At 40.1% G+C, this 14280-nt stretch overlaps 1 protein-coding gene across 2 annotated transcripts; it reads left to right on the top strand.

Moving 5' to 3' along the window:
* The first annotated feature begins 81 nt into the window (after positions 1–81).
* On the top strand, positions 82–13757 carry si:cabz01101003.1 (ubiquitin carboxyl-terminal hydrolase CYLD). 2 transcript variants are annotated; one of them, XM_044183057.1, is made up of 17 exons: positions 82–210; positions 465–691; positions 1659–1776; positions 2443–2600; positions 3864–4367; positions 4725–4830; positions 5716–6179; positions 7127–7292; positions 7563–7704; positions 8152–8268; positions 9383–9474; positions 9594–9657; positions 10379–10583; positions 10704–10812; positions 11036–11154; positions 11819–12026; positions 12146–13757. In XM_044183057.1, exons 2-17 carry the CDS (start codon positions 521–523, stop codon positions 12328–12330), a joined length of 2928 nt encoding a protein of 975 aa, XP_044038992.1. In that variant the 5' UTR covers positions 82–210; positions 465–520; the 3' UTR covers positions 12331–13757. The 2 variants fall into 2 exon arrangements, with proteins under 2 accessions (XP_044038992.1, XP_044038993.1); XM_044183058.1 differs by lacking the exons at positions 82–210; positions 465–691; positions 1659–1776 and adding an exon at positions 2752–2914 and having other exon boundaries at positions 2460–2600.
* Positions 13758–14280: the final 523 nt, after the last annotated feature.

Genomic DNA, 14280 nt, shown 5'->3' with positions numbered 1-14280 from the left:
ATCAAGAACTGTGGAATTTCCCTCAGTCCCGGTGACGCCCACATGCGCTCTTATTGGCTAAAACTACTCCCCCGCTAAACTTTTCTCACTTTCTATTGGCTCCCGCTGGTGTCAGTCACTGTGCTTCCTGTTTCACTGTGCGGTTTGTTATTGACGAGTAGCTCATTTAAATGTGACGGGAAATGTTGACGGTCGGAGTTGATGAAGTTGGTGAGTGATGGACGCCTACAATTCTTAGCAAAGTTAAGAACGTGGTTTTTTAGTCGAGGGTATGGCAGAAATGTAGCGTGTACCGTTTTAACGGTTTTCACGAATGAAATTTAGTTTGAACATGAATGAAGAAAGTTTAAATGGAAACGTTACTTAACTGTCGTTACCTGTCGTTAGCGTCACTAGTAGTGAACGGACACACGTCGGCCCTCTTGTCGTTCGTTTGTTAATAAGTATATTTCTTAATTTTACAGGAAAATGAAAGGTTTAATTCCTCTGTGAACCAGCTACATATAAAGACGCACACAAGATGTCAGGGGCCCACGAGCACAACAGGAAGCGCCGCCCCCCTAAAATGTTTTTGATCTCGACCGACCTGAAGGTCCAGGACCAGCTGGACGGTACCATTCGGCTGCAGCGGGGGTTCATCTGCCAGGAACAAGATTCGGGCAAGAACAGAGGCGAATTCCTTTGGGTCAAGGTATTAACACACAATTTGTCAGCAGTTGTTTTGATAATCATTTTTCAAGCAAAAATGTCCAACGTTCATTTGTGCCAGCTTATCAAATTTAAGGATTTGCTGCTTTTCTTTGTCATATAAAATAGTAATTTGAATATCTGTGGGTTTTTAAATAACATTATTTTTTAAAAGTTACGAGAAAATAACTTGCAGGTTAATTGATACTGAAAGTAATCATTACCTGAATTGTTTTTTATATTAAAATCACAATTATTGTATAAGTTATGTCTTTTCTTATTATTTTATTTGTTTGCATTTATTTATTTATAGGTGTATGCATATGTGTGTGTGGGGGGGGGGGGTGTATGTGTAAATGTGTGTGTGTGTGTGTGTGTGTGTGTGTGTGTGTGTGTGTGTGTATATATATTTATTTATTTATTTATCATGTGAGGGTTCTTGTTCAGATTGTTCTGTGAAGAATAATTATTTGTTTGTTTAATTTTTATGACAAATGTTTGTCCACTTTAAATTTAAAACCAATGAAGCTACTTTTAACAAAAAAAACAGTTTGATGGCATAAGTGATAAAATAATTTCTCACCTGTCAGACCTGGCCTTTGGTACTCTCTTGTGTGAAATGTGAGACAGATCGGGCAGTTTAACACCAGTTATCTTTCTGGCCACTTTCATTAGTTAAAGCCCCAGTTTATTTTAATCACTTTTAATTATATTTGTAGAGGGCTTGGCTGCTCTCTTCCTTAGGCTCACCCATCCTAAAATGTGCCTCCTATGATGATGCTGTGCTGCAGTTTGGAGGAGAGTTTCCACCACATGCTGTTGAGTCACCCTTTTTAAAATGGTGGACATACTTAAAACTGATACTTACTCCCTCTGTGTGGCACTCTGTGGTGTGTGTACCTTCATACTCGCCCCTAATTCATTTCCTTTTCACACATTTGTCTTTCTCTCTACCTCCTTTCTTCTCGCAGGTGTTGGACAATGGCATCATGTTAAAACTAGAGAGGAAGTTCCTGCATGAAGTCCCAGCTGACCTCAACGGCCTGTTGGAGCCTGTATCTGATCCGGAGGCCCGCCTAAAACTTCTAAGTAATACATTAATAGTTAGTTAGTAGAAGTAGTGTGACAGATTATAGCACCATCGCAGCAGTTGTAGCAGTAAAGTGCTTATGTACTTGTATTAGTATAATGAACATGTCTGTGTTAGTTGAAGGAATAATGGTGATTATTGCAGTGGCAATTGTATAATAGTAGTAGCCAAATAATGACAACTAGACTAGTAGTTGTATCAATAGACATAGGAGCAGGAACAATAATGATAAAATAATGGTTGTAGTACTTTATAGAGGAGGTACAAATATTGTGGTAGTAACAATCCTAAAGGTGATTTTTGTAATGTTACTTGTAGTACAGTTTTTTTTTGTGTGACATTTTACTCAAGTAGCAGTACTAACTCAAAATCTTACATTAGCAGAATAAAAGAGTGGCTCATAGTAAAATTAGTAAAGTAAAATGCTCAATTTCTACTGAATGGGGAACACGTGATCTTTATGACATCAAAAGGCTCAGAGGGCAGAGTTTAAATGGGTCTTTTAAGTGGCAAATGGGGGGGAAAAAAGCCAGATCACATTTTTTGTCTTCCCTGACTGACCATTCACTCCAAAACTGGCCAGTTTTTTTTTTTTTCAAATGTAATTAGTTATTCCCTCCCTCTGTAGTAAGGTTTTTATTGTTTCATTGTTTTGTGTTTTTCAGACAATCCCGGGAAACTGCAGCAGTTTGCTAGTTTGCCTGTCGATGCTCCGCTGTGGGTCCAAATAGGCCAACAGGATGAGCTGGCAGAGGCAGAGCTTAAATACATTGGGCCGCTGACCAGAGGGAGCAGCGCTGTGTATTTTGGGATACAGCTGAAGGTAAACTTGAATCGAGGATAAACAGTTAGGTCCGGAAATATTTGGACAGTGACACAGTTTTCATAATTTTAGCTCTGTTCACCACCACAATGGATTTGAAATGAAACAATTGAGATGCAATTAAAGTGCAGACTTTCAACTTTAATTCAAGGGGTCATTGTCCATCTGTACTGTGAGGCACCGTCCAGTCAGCTTTCATCCGACTACTTCTGTCTTCTGTCACACCATCAATAAACACTAGTGACCCAGTGCCATTGGAAGCCATGCATGCCCACGCCATCACACTGCCTTCACCGTGTTTTACAGATGATGTGGTATGCTTCGGATCATGAGCCTTTCCATGTCTTTTCCATACTTTTTTCTCCTTTTTTTTTTTACCCGCTTAATTGCTAAAGAAATTTTTTTTAAGCATTGCACATACATTTGAGTATTTAACCTAATAACTCTATTGACATTAAAGTTATAATCCCTAAGATTTCAGTTGTGGGTGATTCGACACTTAGTGGTAACAGCAGCAATTATTAGCCTTTTTCATCACGCCATGAGCAACCGCAATCTGATTTCATACAGGTTGTTTTCCACACAACAGCAGGGCACAGTAAAGAGAGTTTGTTACCTTGCTGAGGAGTTGGGGGGGCTCCTGGCTGTTCCATTACTCCCTGCAATATATAAAAAGTTTTGTAGACATATTTGTTATGAACAATTCAAAGCAGTACTCACATCTTCGTCTGCTTTACAATAAAAGCCTCCCTGTGTTTCGCCAGTTTAGGAAAACGTTGGGTTTGTATTAGCTGTAACCTAATTCAGCTCTGATACGACATAAACAAACAAAAATCCCAGTAAACGGTGAGGCTGACACCAGTGAAATAGAATTAAAACCAATAACGCTGGATTAAATGCATACCTTGTTTCCTGTGAATCCCTTGTGCAAAGTTAGGCAATTCAAATCCAGCACAGAAATGGTCAGACTCTTCCACTAACAATGAAAAAAGTACTACATAGAGAGGTATTTACAGATTGTAAAACTGGGGTTTGATTTCATAAAAATCTTAAGGATTATAACTTTAATATAACAAAAACTGGACTTAATGCCACCATAGCAAATAAAAACATTCATACCTACATAGAAAATGCAGTTTCTTTACATGTGCAGGGTGCCTGTGACGGGAAAGAGCACTTAATCGCACCATGCTTCACACAGACACAGACAGTTCACCTGTAAATACCTTGTTCTGTCTTTTTCTCTCTCCATTTCCTCTGCAGGGTTCAGCAATAGGTAAAGGACTGGGCAACGGTTCCTTTAAAGGCCATCGGCTCTTCACCTGCCCCGAAGCCTGCGCCCTCTTCGTCCCGGTCAGCCACATCAGGCTACGCCACTGGTCTCGCAGCAATGGCGCCGACTCACACGAGCGGGCCCGTGAGCGAGACCATCGCAGCAGTAGCAACAATCACCCCAGCAACGGGCACCATAGCAACCACGACCGCCCAATTCAGCAGCAGCAGCAGCACGGCCGTCACATTAGTTTCCACCAGCATCGTCCCAGCAGCCCTCCTCAGCCACAAGCTTGTGGCATCCTTCCTCGAACAGCGGAGTCGGCACCCATCACAGCTCCGGTCCAGGTCCAAGGCCCCGCATCACCTCCACCGTTCCATGTTGGCCAGCGGGTGTGTTTCCCCCTGGAGGACAATGTCTATGGGGGGGACGTCCGCTTCTGTGGTCTCCTCCCTGGCCGGTCCTCGTCAGGGATGTACGTCGGAGTCCTGCTGGTCAGTACGACAAAGGAGATGAAACTGTGATTATATGAAGTCTGATTCCAAATTAAGTTGTTTTTTTGTTCTTTCTCTCTCCCACTTTTTGACAATTTCCTGTCATCTATCTACTGTTGACTCTAATAAAGACATATAAATTCCCAAAATAAGAAGAAAAATTCCAGGCTTACAAATAGAGCTGGATTGTAGTCCTCAAACTAAAAAAAAAACCTAAAGATTTTTCCTACAGTGTCTTAATGTATAAAAGCTTTGCTTGTATTTAGCAAATTTTATATTGCATTTCAACTTTTCTCTACACGTTAATCCCCAGTTCTGTTTGCAGCTTTGTGTTTGACTTTCTGTTATACGTTACAGGACACTCCTGTTGGTAACTGGGACGGGCTTTATAAGGGAGAGAAGCTCTGCCACATTCCCAACAGCCTCTATGGACTACTGCTGCCAATCACCAAGGTTTCCTCAGGTATGGCAGCTGTTACACAACAAGGCCTCAGACACTCACAGTGTGTATTAAGCATTAGTCGACACTGTTATTCAGAGCCATTTATAATCAGGCAGTAGCTAAGAGTTCACTGTTGTTTCCAGGGATACTTTGACAGAATATATAGCTATTTATTAACCTTAGGATCAAAATTCTGCTCAAGCTGTTTCAGGTTTTACCTAATGTTAATGATTCATTCAGCAACATGAGCACTTGTATTTTATATTTTGCTGTTATTAGAGGAAACTGCCTTATAGTATTATTAGTGAAGACATTATTACTAAGAATGCAGTGTTTTGCTCCAGTATTTTCCCAACAGTAAGAATGTAAGCATTCAAAACTCATGTTGTCCTGAAACAAACAGTTGTCTACAGTCAGAAAATCACAGGTGTTATTAATAACAATAATGATGGCTTTGTTCTATTCAGGTGTCCCAGTTAGCATGCACAATACCAGGACCCTTAAACTGAAGCAGCTAAATGGAATTCAGCCACCATTCATTTTATAATTTACAGCTATACTTTTTCGACAGTGACATGTCAAAATGTCTTGAAAATGTCTGAAAATGGCCTATCTGCTAAGGTTATAAAACAGAGGTGGTGTTTAAGTGGAAGCTATCCAATTTAAATCTCAGACTTAAATGTTTGTCTGGATCATAAATAATGTATATATTTTGTGGTGTAACAACATATTTTGGGAGGCTGTAAAGGGCTACATGGAAACACAGAAAATGTGTACATCTGAGCTTTATATGCAGGAAACTATTTTGCATGCAAACATATGAGGGAACACCTAACTCTTGTTCCATTTCCATTAAAGAGTTTCCCCTCGGGGATCAATAAAGTATTTCTGATTCTGTGTCCCCAGAGCCTAAATCCCACCGTCACAACCCTCCTCAAATTCCCAAATCCATCCTGAAGCCTGTGCCGCCCCCCGTCACTAAACCAGGCCCTACTTCACCACCCGCCTCTGCTCCCAAGGTCGCCCTGATGCCCCCCAGTAAACAAGCACTTAAGCCTCCTCCGTTGCCGCCACCAAAACTGACCCACAAACCCGTGCCTCCTCCCCCTCTCCCACCTCCCAAACCATGCAGCCCAACGTCACCAACTGCCACCGACCAGCTGCAGCACACCAACGGCATACACGGCCCTCCTTCGCCGCTGAGATCAGCAGACATCGGTGAAGCTGCTGGGGAGAACGGAGAGGCAGGACTGGAGGGCAAGCTGGAGGTGGGGTCGATGGTTGAAGTGAATGACCCACCACTTTTTGGGGTTATTCGCTGGATTGGACGGATCAGTGGGATTACAGAGCCAGTGGCAGGAATTGAGCTGGTAAAGTGACAGTTTCAGTTTTCATTAAGTTGTTAGTTGATACCAAAACTCAGTGACAAGTTTTTATACTAGTTTTTTATAGTCCTAGTTTAAGGTACAACACAACAAACTGGCCTATTTTTTCAGTTATTATCAATTGACAAACACAAAATGCTAATTTTTGATCATTAAGACAAACACTTCAATTCTGTATGTGAGTTAAGGTCTAATTGACATGGTCAAAAAAAATTAACTATTGGGTCTTTAAGCTGTATTTTAGTCCAGCTTTGTATTCGTTTATGTCCCATTCTTTGCACTTTAAACTTTCTTGTTTTGTTTCATTTTAATGTGATAATGGTTAAATTGGGATGTGGATTGTGGAAGAAATTGCAATTTTGTATTTGGAAATGTAACATGTAGGCACTAACTTTTACAAGTCTTTAAAATTAAGTTTTCTCATAAATCTTGACATTAATGGTTCAGTTTAACGCTAATGATAACAGCAATTTATTCCTTGTTACTGCTTATGTCTCTCCCTCTTTCTTTTTGATAAAGAAAGTGTTGGGTTTTTATTTGATGTTGCAGCCTGCGGCTCTAGAGTAAAGATGTAGTCATTTCATTTGATTCTTGGTGGAGGTCCATGAATGTTGTGTTGCATTTCCAGTAAACTTAGTACTGGCATTGTATGGGAATTCAGCACTTTCTTTTGGATGATTTCATTGTGCATTAGGTAGCACTTAGTTTCTTAGAGATCCACTTTTCTTTTATATAAAGATGGCAAACTTGATCTGTGATATATTATGTGAATAGATTTGTTGTTGCCAACAACAGCAAACTAAAGTAAAGTCATTGTACTGACTCGTATAATATTGTATTATAGTATAATATATATCACACACTAATAAAAAACAAGCCGTGTGTGTGTGTGTGTGTGTGTGTGTGTGTGTGTGTGTGTGTGTGTGTGTTAGGACCAGGATCTGTCTGCAGGAACAGATGGCAGTTACCTCGGTGAACGTCACTTCCGTTGCCCGGCCAACAAGGGGCTGTTTGTCAAGCTACGCAACTGTAGACGGGACTCCAGGTTTCCCGCCCCTGAGACACCTGTCAATCAAGTGGAGCGATGCAACTCTATAGGTAAGAAAACATGCTTGTAGTGTCTGAAGACTCTTAAATATATATAAATATATATATTAATAATTAAAAATGTTGGTGACTTCTAGAGACTTTAGGGCCAGTATCTAACGATTATTAAAGGGGAACTGAATCTAAATGCACTTCTTCACTCAGCCATGACATTTGTGTGCCATGTGAGTGTGTGTGTGTGTGTGTGTGTGTGTGTGTATATCAACATAATTGTACAGTTTTAATATGTAAAGCTGCCTCCTGTGTCCCTGTGGCTCTCAGCCTTTGCAGAGTGGGGCAGCGAGCGTGTGGAGGAGCACATGCCTCCTGCGGACGGGGACGAGGCCAGTGGGCTCTATCAGGGCTGGAAGAAAGGCATCCAGGGTCACCTCAACTCCTGCTACCTGGACGCTACGCTGTTCAGGTAAAATCTGAAGCTGTTTACATACTCTATAGTCACAGAAAGGATTAAAGGGTAGAAATGTTTTTGCAGTATATTAAATATATTGACACAAAATTCAGAAAATCACTCAACACTCCCAGTTGATTGATACATGACATGTCATAAATTAACAGTTATAGGTTAATGAGGATGTGTCAAAACACGTAGTAATCTGGTGAAACATGTCAATTACTCTGTAACCCGTGTGGTAAATCCTTCATTATAAACACTCTCGCCTACCGTGACTAAATGTAATTGGTTTTATTGCTCCTCTTTGCTTCTGAATAATGTAATAGTGATTGAACTGAAGCTGTGGATTTATTATGTTTCCGGCTTAATTTAGAGTAAACAGAAGAAGTGATTAGTTGGGATAAGCAATGATTGCTCCCATGATCTAACAGAACAGTCATGTCCCATTTCTCTCTACAGTCTGTTCTCCTGCTGCAGTTCAGCAGACTGGGTGTTGTTTTGGCCCTCTGACCCTGAAACTGACTCCAGTCAGGCTCAGGACCTGCTGCGCTGTGAGATAGTCAACCCCCTGCGAAGGTGTGTAAATGTGTCTGCTTGTTTATTATTATTATTATTATTATTATTATATTTATATGGATTAAGCTAACTGGCAGTATATAAAGTAGTTGTGATTAGCTCTACCTTTACCAGATGCAACATTAATGTGCACATTAATGCATCAATAATTATAATCCAGTAATATAATATATATGATACTGAGATGGACCATTCTGCATAATGAGTACTTTTACTTTTGGTACTTTAAGTATATTTTAATGCTAATACTTTTGTACTTAAGTAAGAGTTTGAATGCAGGACTTTTACTTGTAACAAAGTATTTTTACACTGTGGTATTGCTACTTTTACTTCAGTAAAAGAGCTGAATACTTCTTCCACCACTGCAACTTATGGAAGCCGAGAGAGGCAAGTGAGAGAAAAAAATTCTGGTGATCCATTTTCTGATCTAAAGTGTTTTCTCTCCTGTGTTTACAACTTTAGAACAGGTATGTTTATTTATATATATATATATATATATATAAAAGGTTTGACAGGATAATTTTTGTTTGTTGTTGTAATGCTCATTTCGGCCACAAGAGGCTTAAGTGCAGCACTTTAGATTAGCGCCGATTTAAAATATATTTCTGGCCAAAAGAAAGACATGACGGTAACATTACATAACTTGCTAACACACAATATATGTACCTTGTGTTGAGATTGCATGCTTTTAGTCCTATTCCTATTTAGAACATGGGGTGGTGGTGCACTTGAAATGAGTATTATAACAACAAACACTTGGATCCTGACAAAAAAAAAGTCACCTGCCAAAACCTTTATTTTCCATCTGTTCTTAAGTCATAAACACAGGAGCGAAAACAATTAGACTTAGAAAATGGATGACCAGATTTTTTTTTTCTCTCACTTGCCTCTCAGGGCCTCCATAGAACCATAGCATGTAATGAAATGTGGACAGGCCTTATGTCCTCCAGTTGTAAAAATCGATCATGTTTTTTTAAATTAAACAGGAAAGACCGGCAGTGACTGGCTAAGCGCAAATCATTAGAATCATTTAACACAACAAACTGTGTGATTTTTGTTTTAATATACTGTACAAGGCATTCCTGAAGTACTTGTGTACTGGTGTGTTTCCAAGGTATGGCTACGTGTGTGCCAGTAAGACCATGGCCTTGAGACGACTGCTGGAGGCTGCGAATAGCAACACAGGCTTCACCAACCAGGAGAAAGGTACGAGTGATTCCTGCGTTACCCCTCCATTAGCACTGCAGGTGCATCTGCCATCAACAGTGCTTTGTGTGTCATCAGACTGAGGAATGCTGTCATGCTGCTGTTGTTCTGTCTGTCAGATCCTGAAGAGTTCCTCAACAAGCTTTTCCAGCTCCTCCAAGTTGAGCCGCTCCTAAAAATCAGGTAACCTCACTGCCACTGTTTTTTGTTTACGTGCTCACAAAAACCACACACAGCCAAATTGTTCTTCTTTGATATGGAGGTTGAAAAGGTTCTCACACTGGCTGGGAGATGAACTCATTTCACCTCAACTTGGCTATTTCGTGCATTCTGATGTGAGAAGGTAATTAGGTCGAGATCACAATTGCAGGTAGTTTTCTTTAGTCCAAACCATCACAGGAAAGTTTACCTGCTTGTATTTTAGTTATTTAGTCACATGGACTGAAAATGAGCCCAAACACTATATTTAAACATATCTTTGATAACCAGTGAATCAAATCTGTTTGGCATTTCATCTCATCTTGACTCTAGATCAGCGGTTGAAAACTTCCAATACAATTTCAATACAACAGGAAAGCAGAAAAAACAAATTTCAGCCTCACAAAATTGTGTTTTATTTTTTTAGACTTTCCTCTGATCTTTTTTTCTTGTCAATTATTGGATCATTTTACCTTCAAGCCTCTAAAAACTGTAAAAAACTGAAATCTACAACTGATAAGGGGTCGCAAGTAGATATTGCATTGTTTTTAATGGGTCACGAGCCAAAAAAGCTTGAGAACCACAAGATTTGTCCTTAATTTAGTTTGTTAAAGATCCCACCCATCCCATCCCAGATCCAGACATGTTTCAAGACATAAAAACACTCATTGGAATAACATTTTCTCTCTTTTCACCTCACTTTCAGATCGATGACTCTGCAGCCTCAGGAGTGTCACCTCTATCAGCTCTTCCCGCCTACCCTTCCTCTCTCTCCCTCTTCGCCCTCACCCCTCTCCCCAGTTGACTCCCCCATCCTTCTCACCCCGCCATCGCCCAGTCGGATAAGGGTCGCCAGCGTCCAGGCGCTGCTCGAGTCCTCCTTCCTCCACGCTGGCCTAAAGTTTGTCGAGGTAACAGAAACAAGTTCCAAGATTTCATGTCAGGGTAATTTTGGAGCAAAACTCTTCATGCTGTTTAAAGAAATGACCGTATTCTAACTATCAGATCTTGTGTATTGATCACCCCACCAGGCTCCCTCCTGCCTCTTACTGCTCATGCCCAGGTTTGGAAAGGAATTCAAAATGTTTGACGCCATCTTGCCCTCCCTCAGCCTGGACATCACAGACCTGCTGGATGACAGTAAAAACAATTTTCTGGAACAATCTACATTTTAGCTTGTTTCAAGTTGGTTTTGTGTACTTTAAGGTCTAGTTTTAGTTGAATACAGATCTGATTTTAGTTTTTATGTTTTAGTTTGCTTCAGATTTATTGAGGCATACATAAGATCTAGCTACATTCACATCAGTTTTAGTTGTACTGTACCCCGTTAAAGTGTAGTTTTTGTCTCTCTTTGTCTTTCTAGCTCTGAGACAGTGCAGTATCTGTCAGGCTGTAGCTGAGTGGGAGTGTCTTCAGTGTTATGAAGACCCAGACATCACTCCCGGTCGTCTCAAACAGTACTGCCAGACCTGCAACACACAGGTAGCCACTTCTTACTTTGGACCTGAAGCTGAGTTGTAGCCTTGACAGACTTCACCTAAGACAACCAAGCCTTTATGTTAAAAGTCTAAAAGTTCTTCTGTTTTGGTGCATTGATAAAAGTGTCCAAGCTTCTACACATCTGATCTGTCTGTGAATAGAAATGCTTGTTAATGTATGTGGGTTTCTGATTAGAGTTCATCCTTTTTTCTACATGCTTTTTGATGCTTTGTTAATATTTTTATATCAAAAAAGTGTTGCTCATAGTGATGAACCCACAGGGAATTATCACCAGACTGCAGTTCCCCTCATCTCTGCAGTGTTTTGGCATCTTTCAGCTCATTTTGTTTTGTTTTTCTGGTATGCAATTTCACTCTCTTCATCAGATGGCCAGAAAGTCAGTGCTAATGTTGCTGTTACCAGCACACATTTATCATATTAACTTTATAAGGTTATAATATGTCAGTGTTGTGTTTACAGCTCGTGTCGCTGCCCCCAAGTGGCTAAAAAAAAACAATGATTGCAGGTTTAAATGATACATTAATAATGATGATAATGATAAAAAGGTAAAGGCCCAATGTAAAGCACTCTGACCCTCATTTTGTCTCTTATGTATCTTTGTCTGCTTTACATGTTTTCTCTGTTCTTCTTTTCTATCGATCATCAGGTCCACAGTCACAGGAAGCGGGCGTCCCACCTCCCTGTGAAGGTTGCTGTCCCCGGGGGTCCGTGGACCGGCCCTCTACACTGCACCCGCCAGCGAATGTCTCTCTTTGCCGTGACTTGCATCGAGACCAGCCATTACGTGAGCTTCGTCAAGCACGGGCCCCTCCCCACCGACTGGCTGTTTTTTGACAGCATGGCAGACCGGGAAGGTGAGAGGTCCTCACTTAGATGAATTCTGATAACAAGGATTTCAGTTACAGGATCAAAACACAAAAACAAAAATCACTGTTATTATAGCGCTCCCATATCTCTATAAACTCTCACGCAGGCGGCGAGAATGGCTTCAACATCCCCCAGGTGAAGCCATGTCCAGAGGTGGGCCGCTACCTGAGCCTGTCAGAGCAGGAGCTGAGCAGAGTTGACCCCGCCTCCTTACAGGAGCCCGCCCGCCGCCTGCTCTGTGACTCCTACATGTGTCTGTACCACAGCCCTGAGCTCAGCCTATACAAGTGACGTCAACACACAACACACACACACATCTGGGCGTGGAGCGAGATACTGTACAACTAATACAAACATATTGTACTCAGGTTCTTATCTAACTGTCAGATTCACTTTTTTCAGCCTCTTAGGCCCTGCTCACACTTGGCAGTAAAATGCATCTTGGATGATCCTAGCCTCAGTTTGTGCCTCTCGTGCGTTACCATTACATTCAAATTGCAGAGCTAAGCATCCAATTTTAAGAAAAATAAATACCTGTTTCTTAACTCTAGTTCCTAATACAAGCAAAGATAGTGGCCGGAAATAACATATGGACATGCTCAATTTGTACAATAAAAACCAAACTGTAAGAGTTACTTTGTATTATAATAATGTGTTAATGTTTTTCTTGTGTTTTTCTTGTGTCATTTCTGGCTTCCTGGATAGAAAACGAGTCGTAACTTGTGAAACTGGATACAAATTGTTTTTGTTTGTTTTTTGTTGTGCAGAAGACAGAAAAAAAAATTTCATCCAGATTGTTGAGTATTATTATTATTTTTTTTTTAAAGATTATTTTTTGGCATTTCTGCTTTATTATGGTAGTGATAGCTGGAGAGAGACAGGAAAGGCAGGAGAGAGAGGGGGGATGACATGCAGCAAAGGGCCCAGGCTGGGGCCGAGGCGGCAAGGAGGGTCGACTCGAATGCTTAGCTCTGTGCCTCAAATGCAATGGTAATACATGAGAGGCACAAACTGTAATGATGATCCTAAAACAACTAATCAGCTCAAAGTAAAGGTATGACTGCCACAAAGTGATCTTATACCTTAAGCCACATTCAGCGCAGTGGGAATGCAGGTTAGAGCCAGACCAATACATCAGCTGGGTTTGTATTATTGGCCAATATTAGTTTATCACAGATATATTGATATCTGCACATATGTTGACCCGATAAGTAACAAAAAATCGCAGTACAGAAATGTTAAACATGTGTTTGACTGAACAGGGCCTCAGAACTCCTTATAATCTCTTCAGACAAAATAGAAATGTGACAATCAAAAAAATTCACATGAGAACAGCTGTATGACCCACGTCATCTAATGCGCCTAATGAGCAAACAGCCTGTAGTTTAGTGGTGGTGTAAGAGCTTTGTACACTCATGAACTTGGTGGAAAAATGAGTTTGATGGGTGGCAGTAAAGGTCTTTACACCTGAGTTTACCTGTGCCTTAATAAAGCTCACACACTGTGCAGAGCCACTGTGCCTCTAACGTGTAACAAGAGTAAACTTTAAAATTCAGTTTGCACTGCTTCATGTAAATATGATATGATTGCCTTTAACTGACTGTGAAGACTGCACACAGATGTTTAAACTTTTGTATTGCTTACGGGTTGTTTAATATAATACAGCAGCACGCAATGGGGACAATGTCCTCGCTAATAAATGCTTTGATACTCTTCCAGTTTGTTTATATTTGTGTTTCTATTTCTCTCTTCTTTACTTTTTTTTATTTTATTGAAATCTATCCACAAACATGCAGATATCATTCAGCAGCTATATACAAGGTACGTTATTGTGCATCCAAACATCACGTCACATTATATAGAAGATATAAATAAGTAATAAAGATGTAAATATAAGATAATATAAAAACATTTATCAAATAACTAAGTAAAAGTAAAGTTACAGTAGTGCGAGGGATTCACCAAATAACTCTTCATAATACAGCAATTTAATATTAGGAGAAAAAAATGTTTTGCATGTGTGAAATTTACACATTAAATTATGTGATATTATTGTGATAATAAACTTTATCAAAACAGAGCCAGCAACAAACAATACACCTTGTGTATACCACACTAATATAGTAAAAGAAAAATAATTAAATTAAAACTTTGTAAAGCCTACAAGTGTTTATGTTTTAACAGCTCTTTTGTTAGTACATTTAGTTATATATGAAATGTGTTAGTTGACGTATATGTCAG

Source organism: Siniperca chuatsi, linkage group LG22, assembly GCF_020085105.1.
Source record: "Siniperca chuatsi isolate FFG_IHB_CAS linkage group LG22, ASM2008510v1, whole genome shotgun sequence".
NCBI lineage: Eukaryota > Metazoa > Chordata > Actinopteri > Centrarchiformes > Sinipercidae > Siniperca > Siniperca chuatsi.
This window is presented reverse-complemented; position numbering and strand designations above follow the sequence as displayed.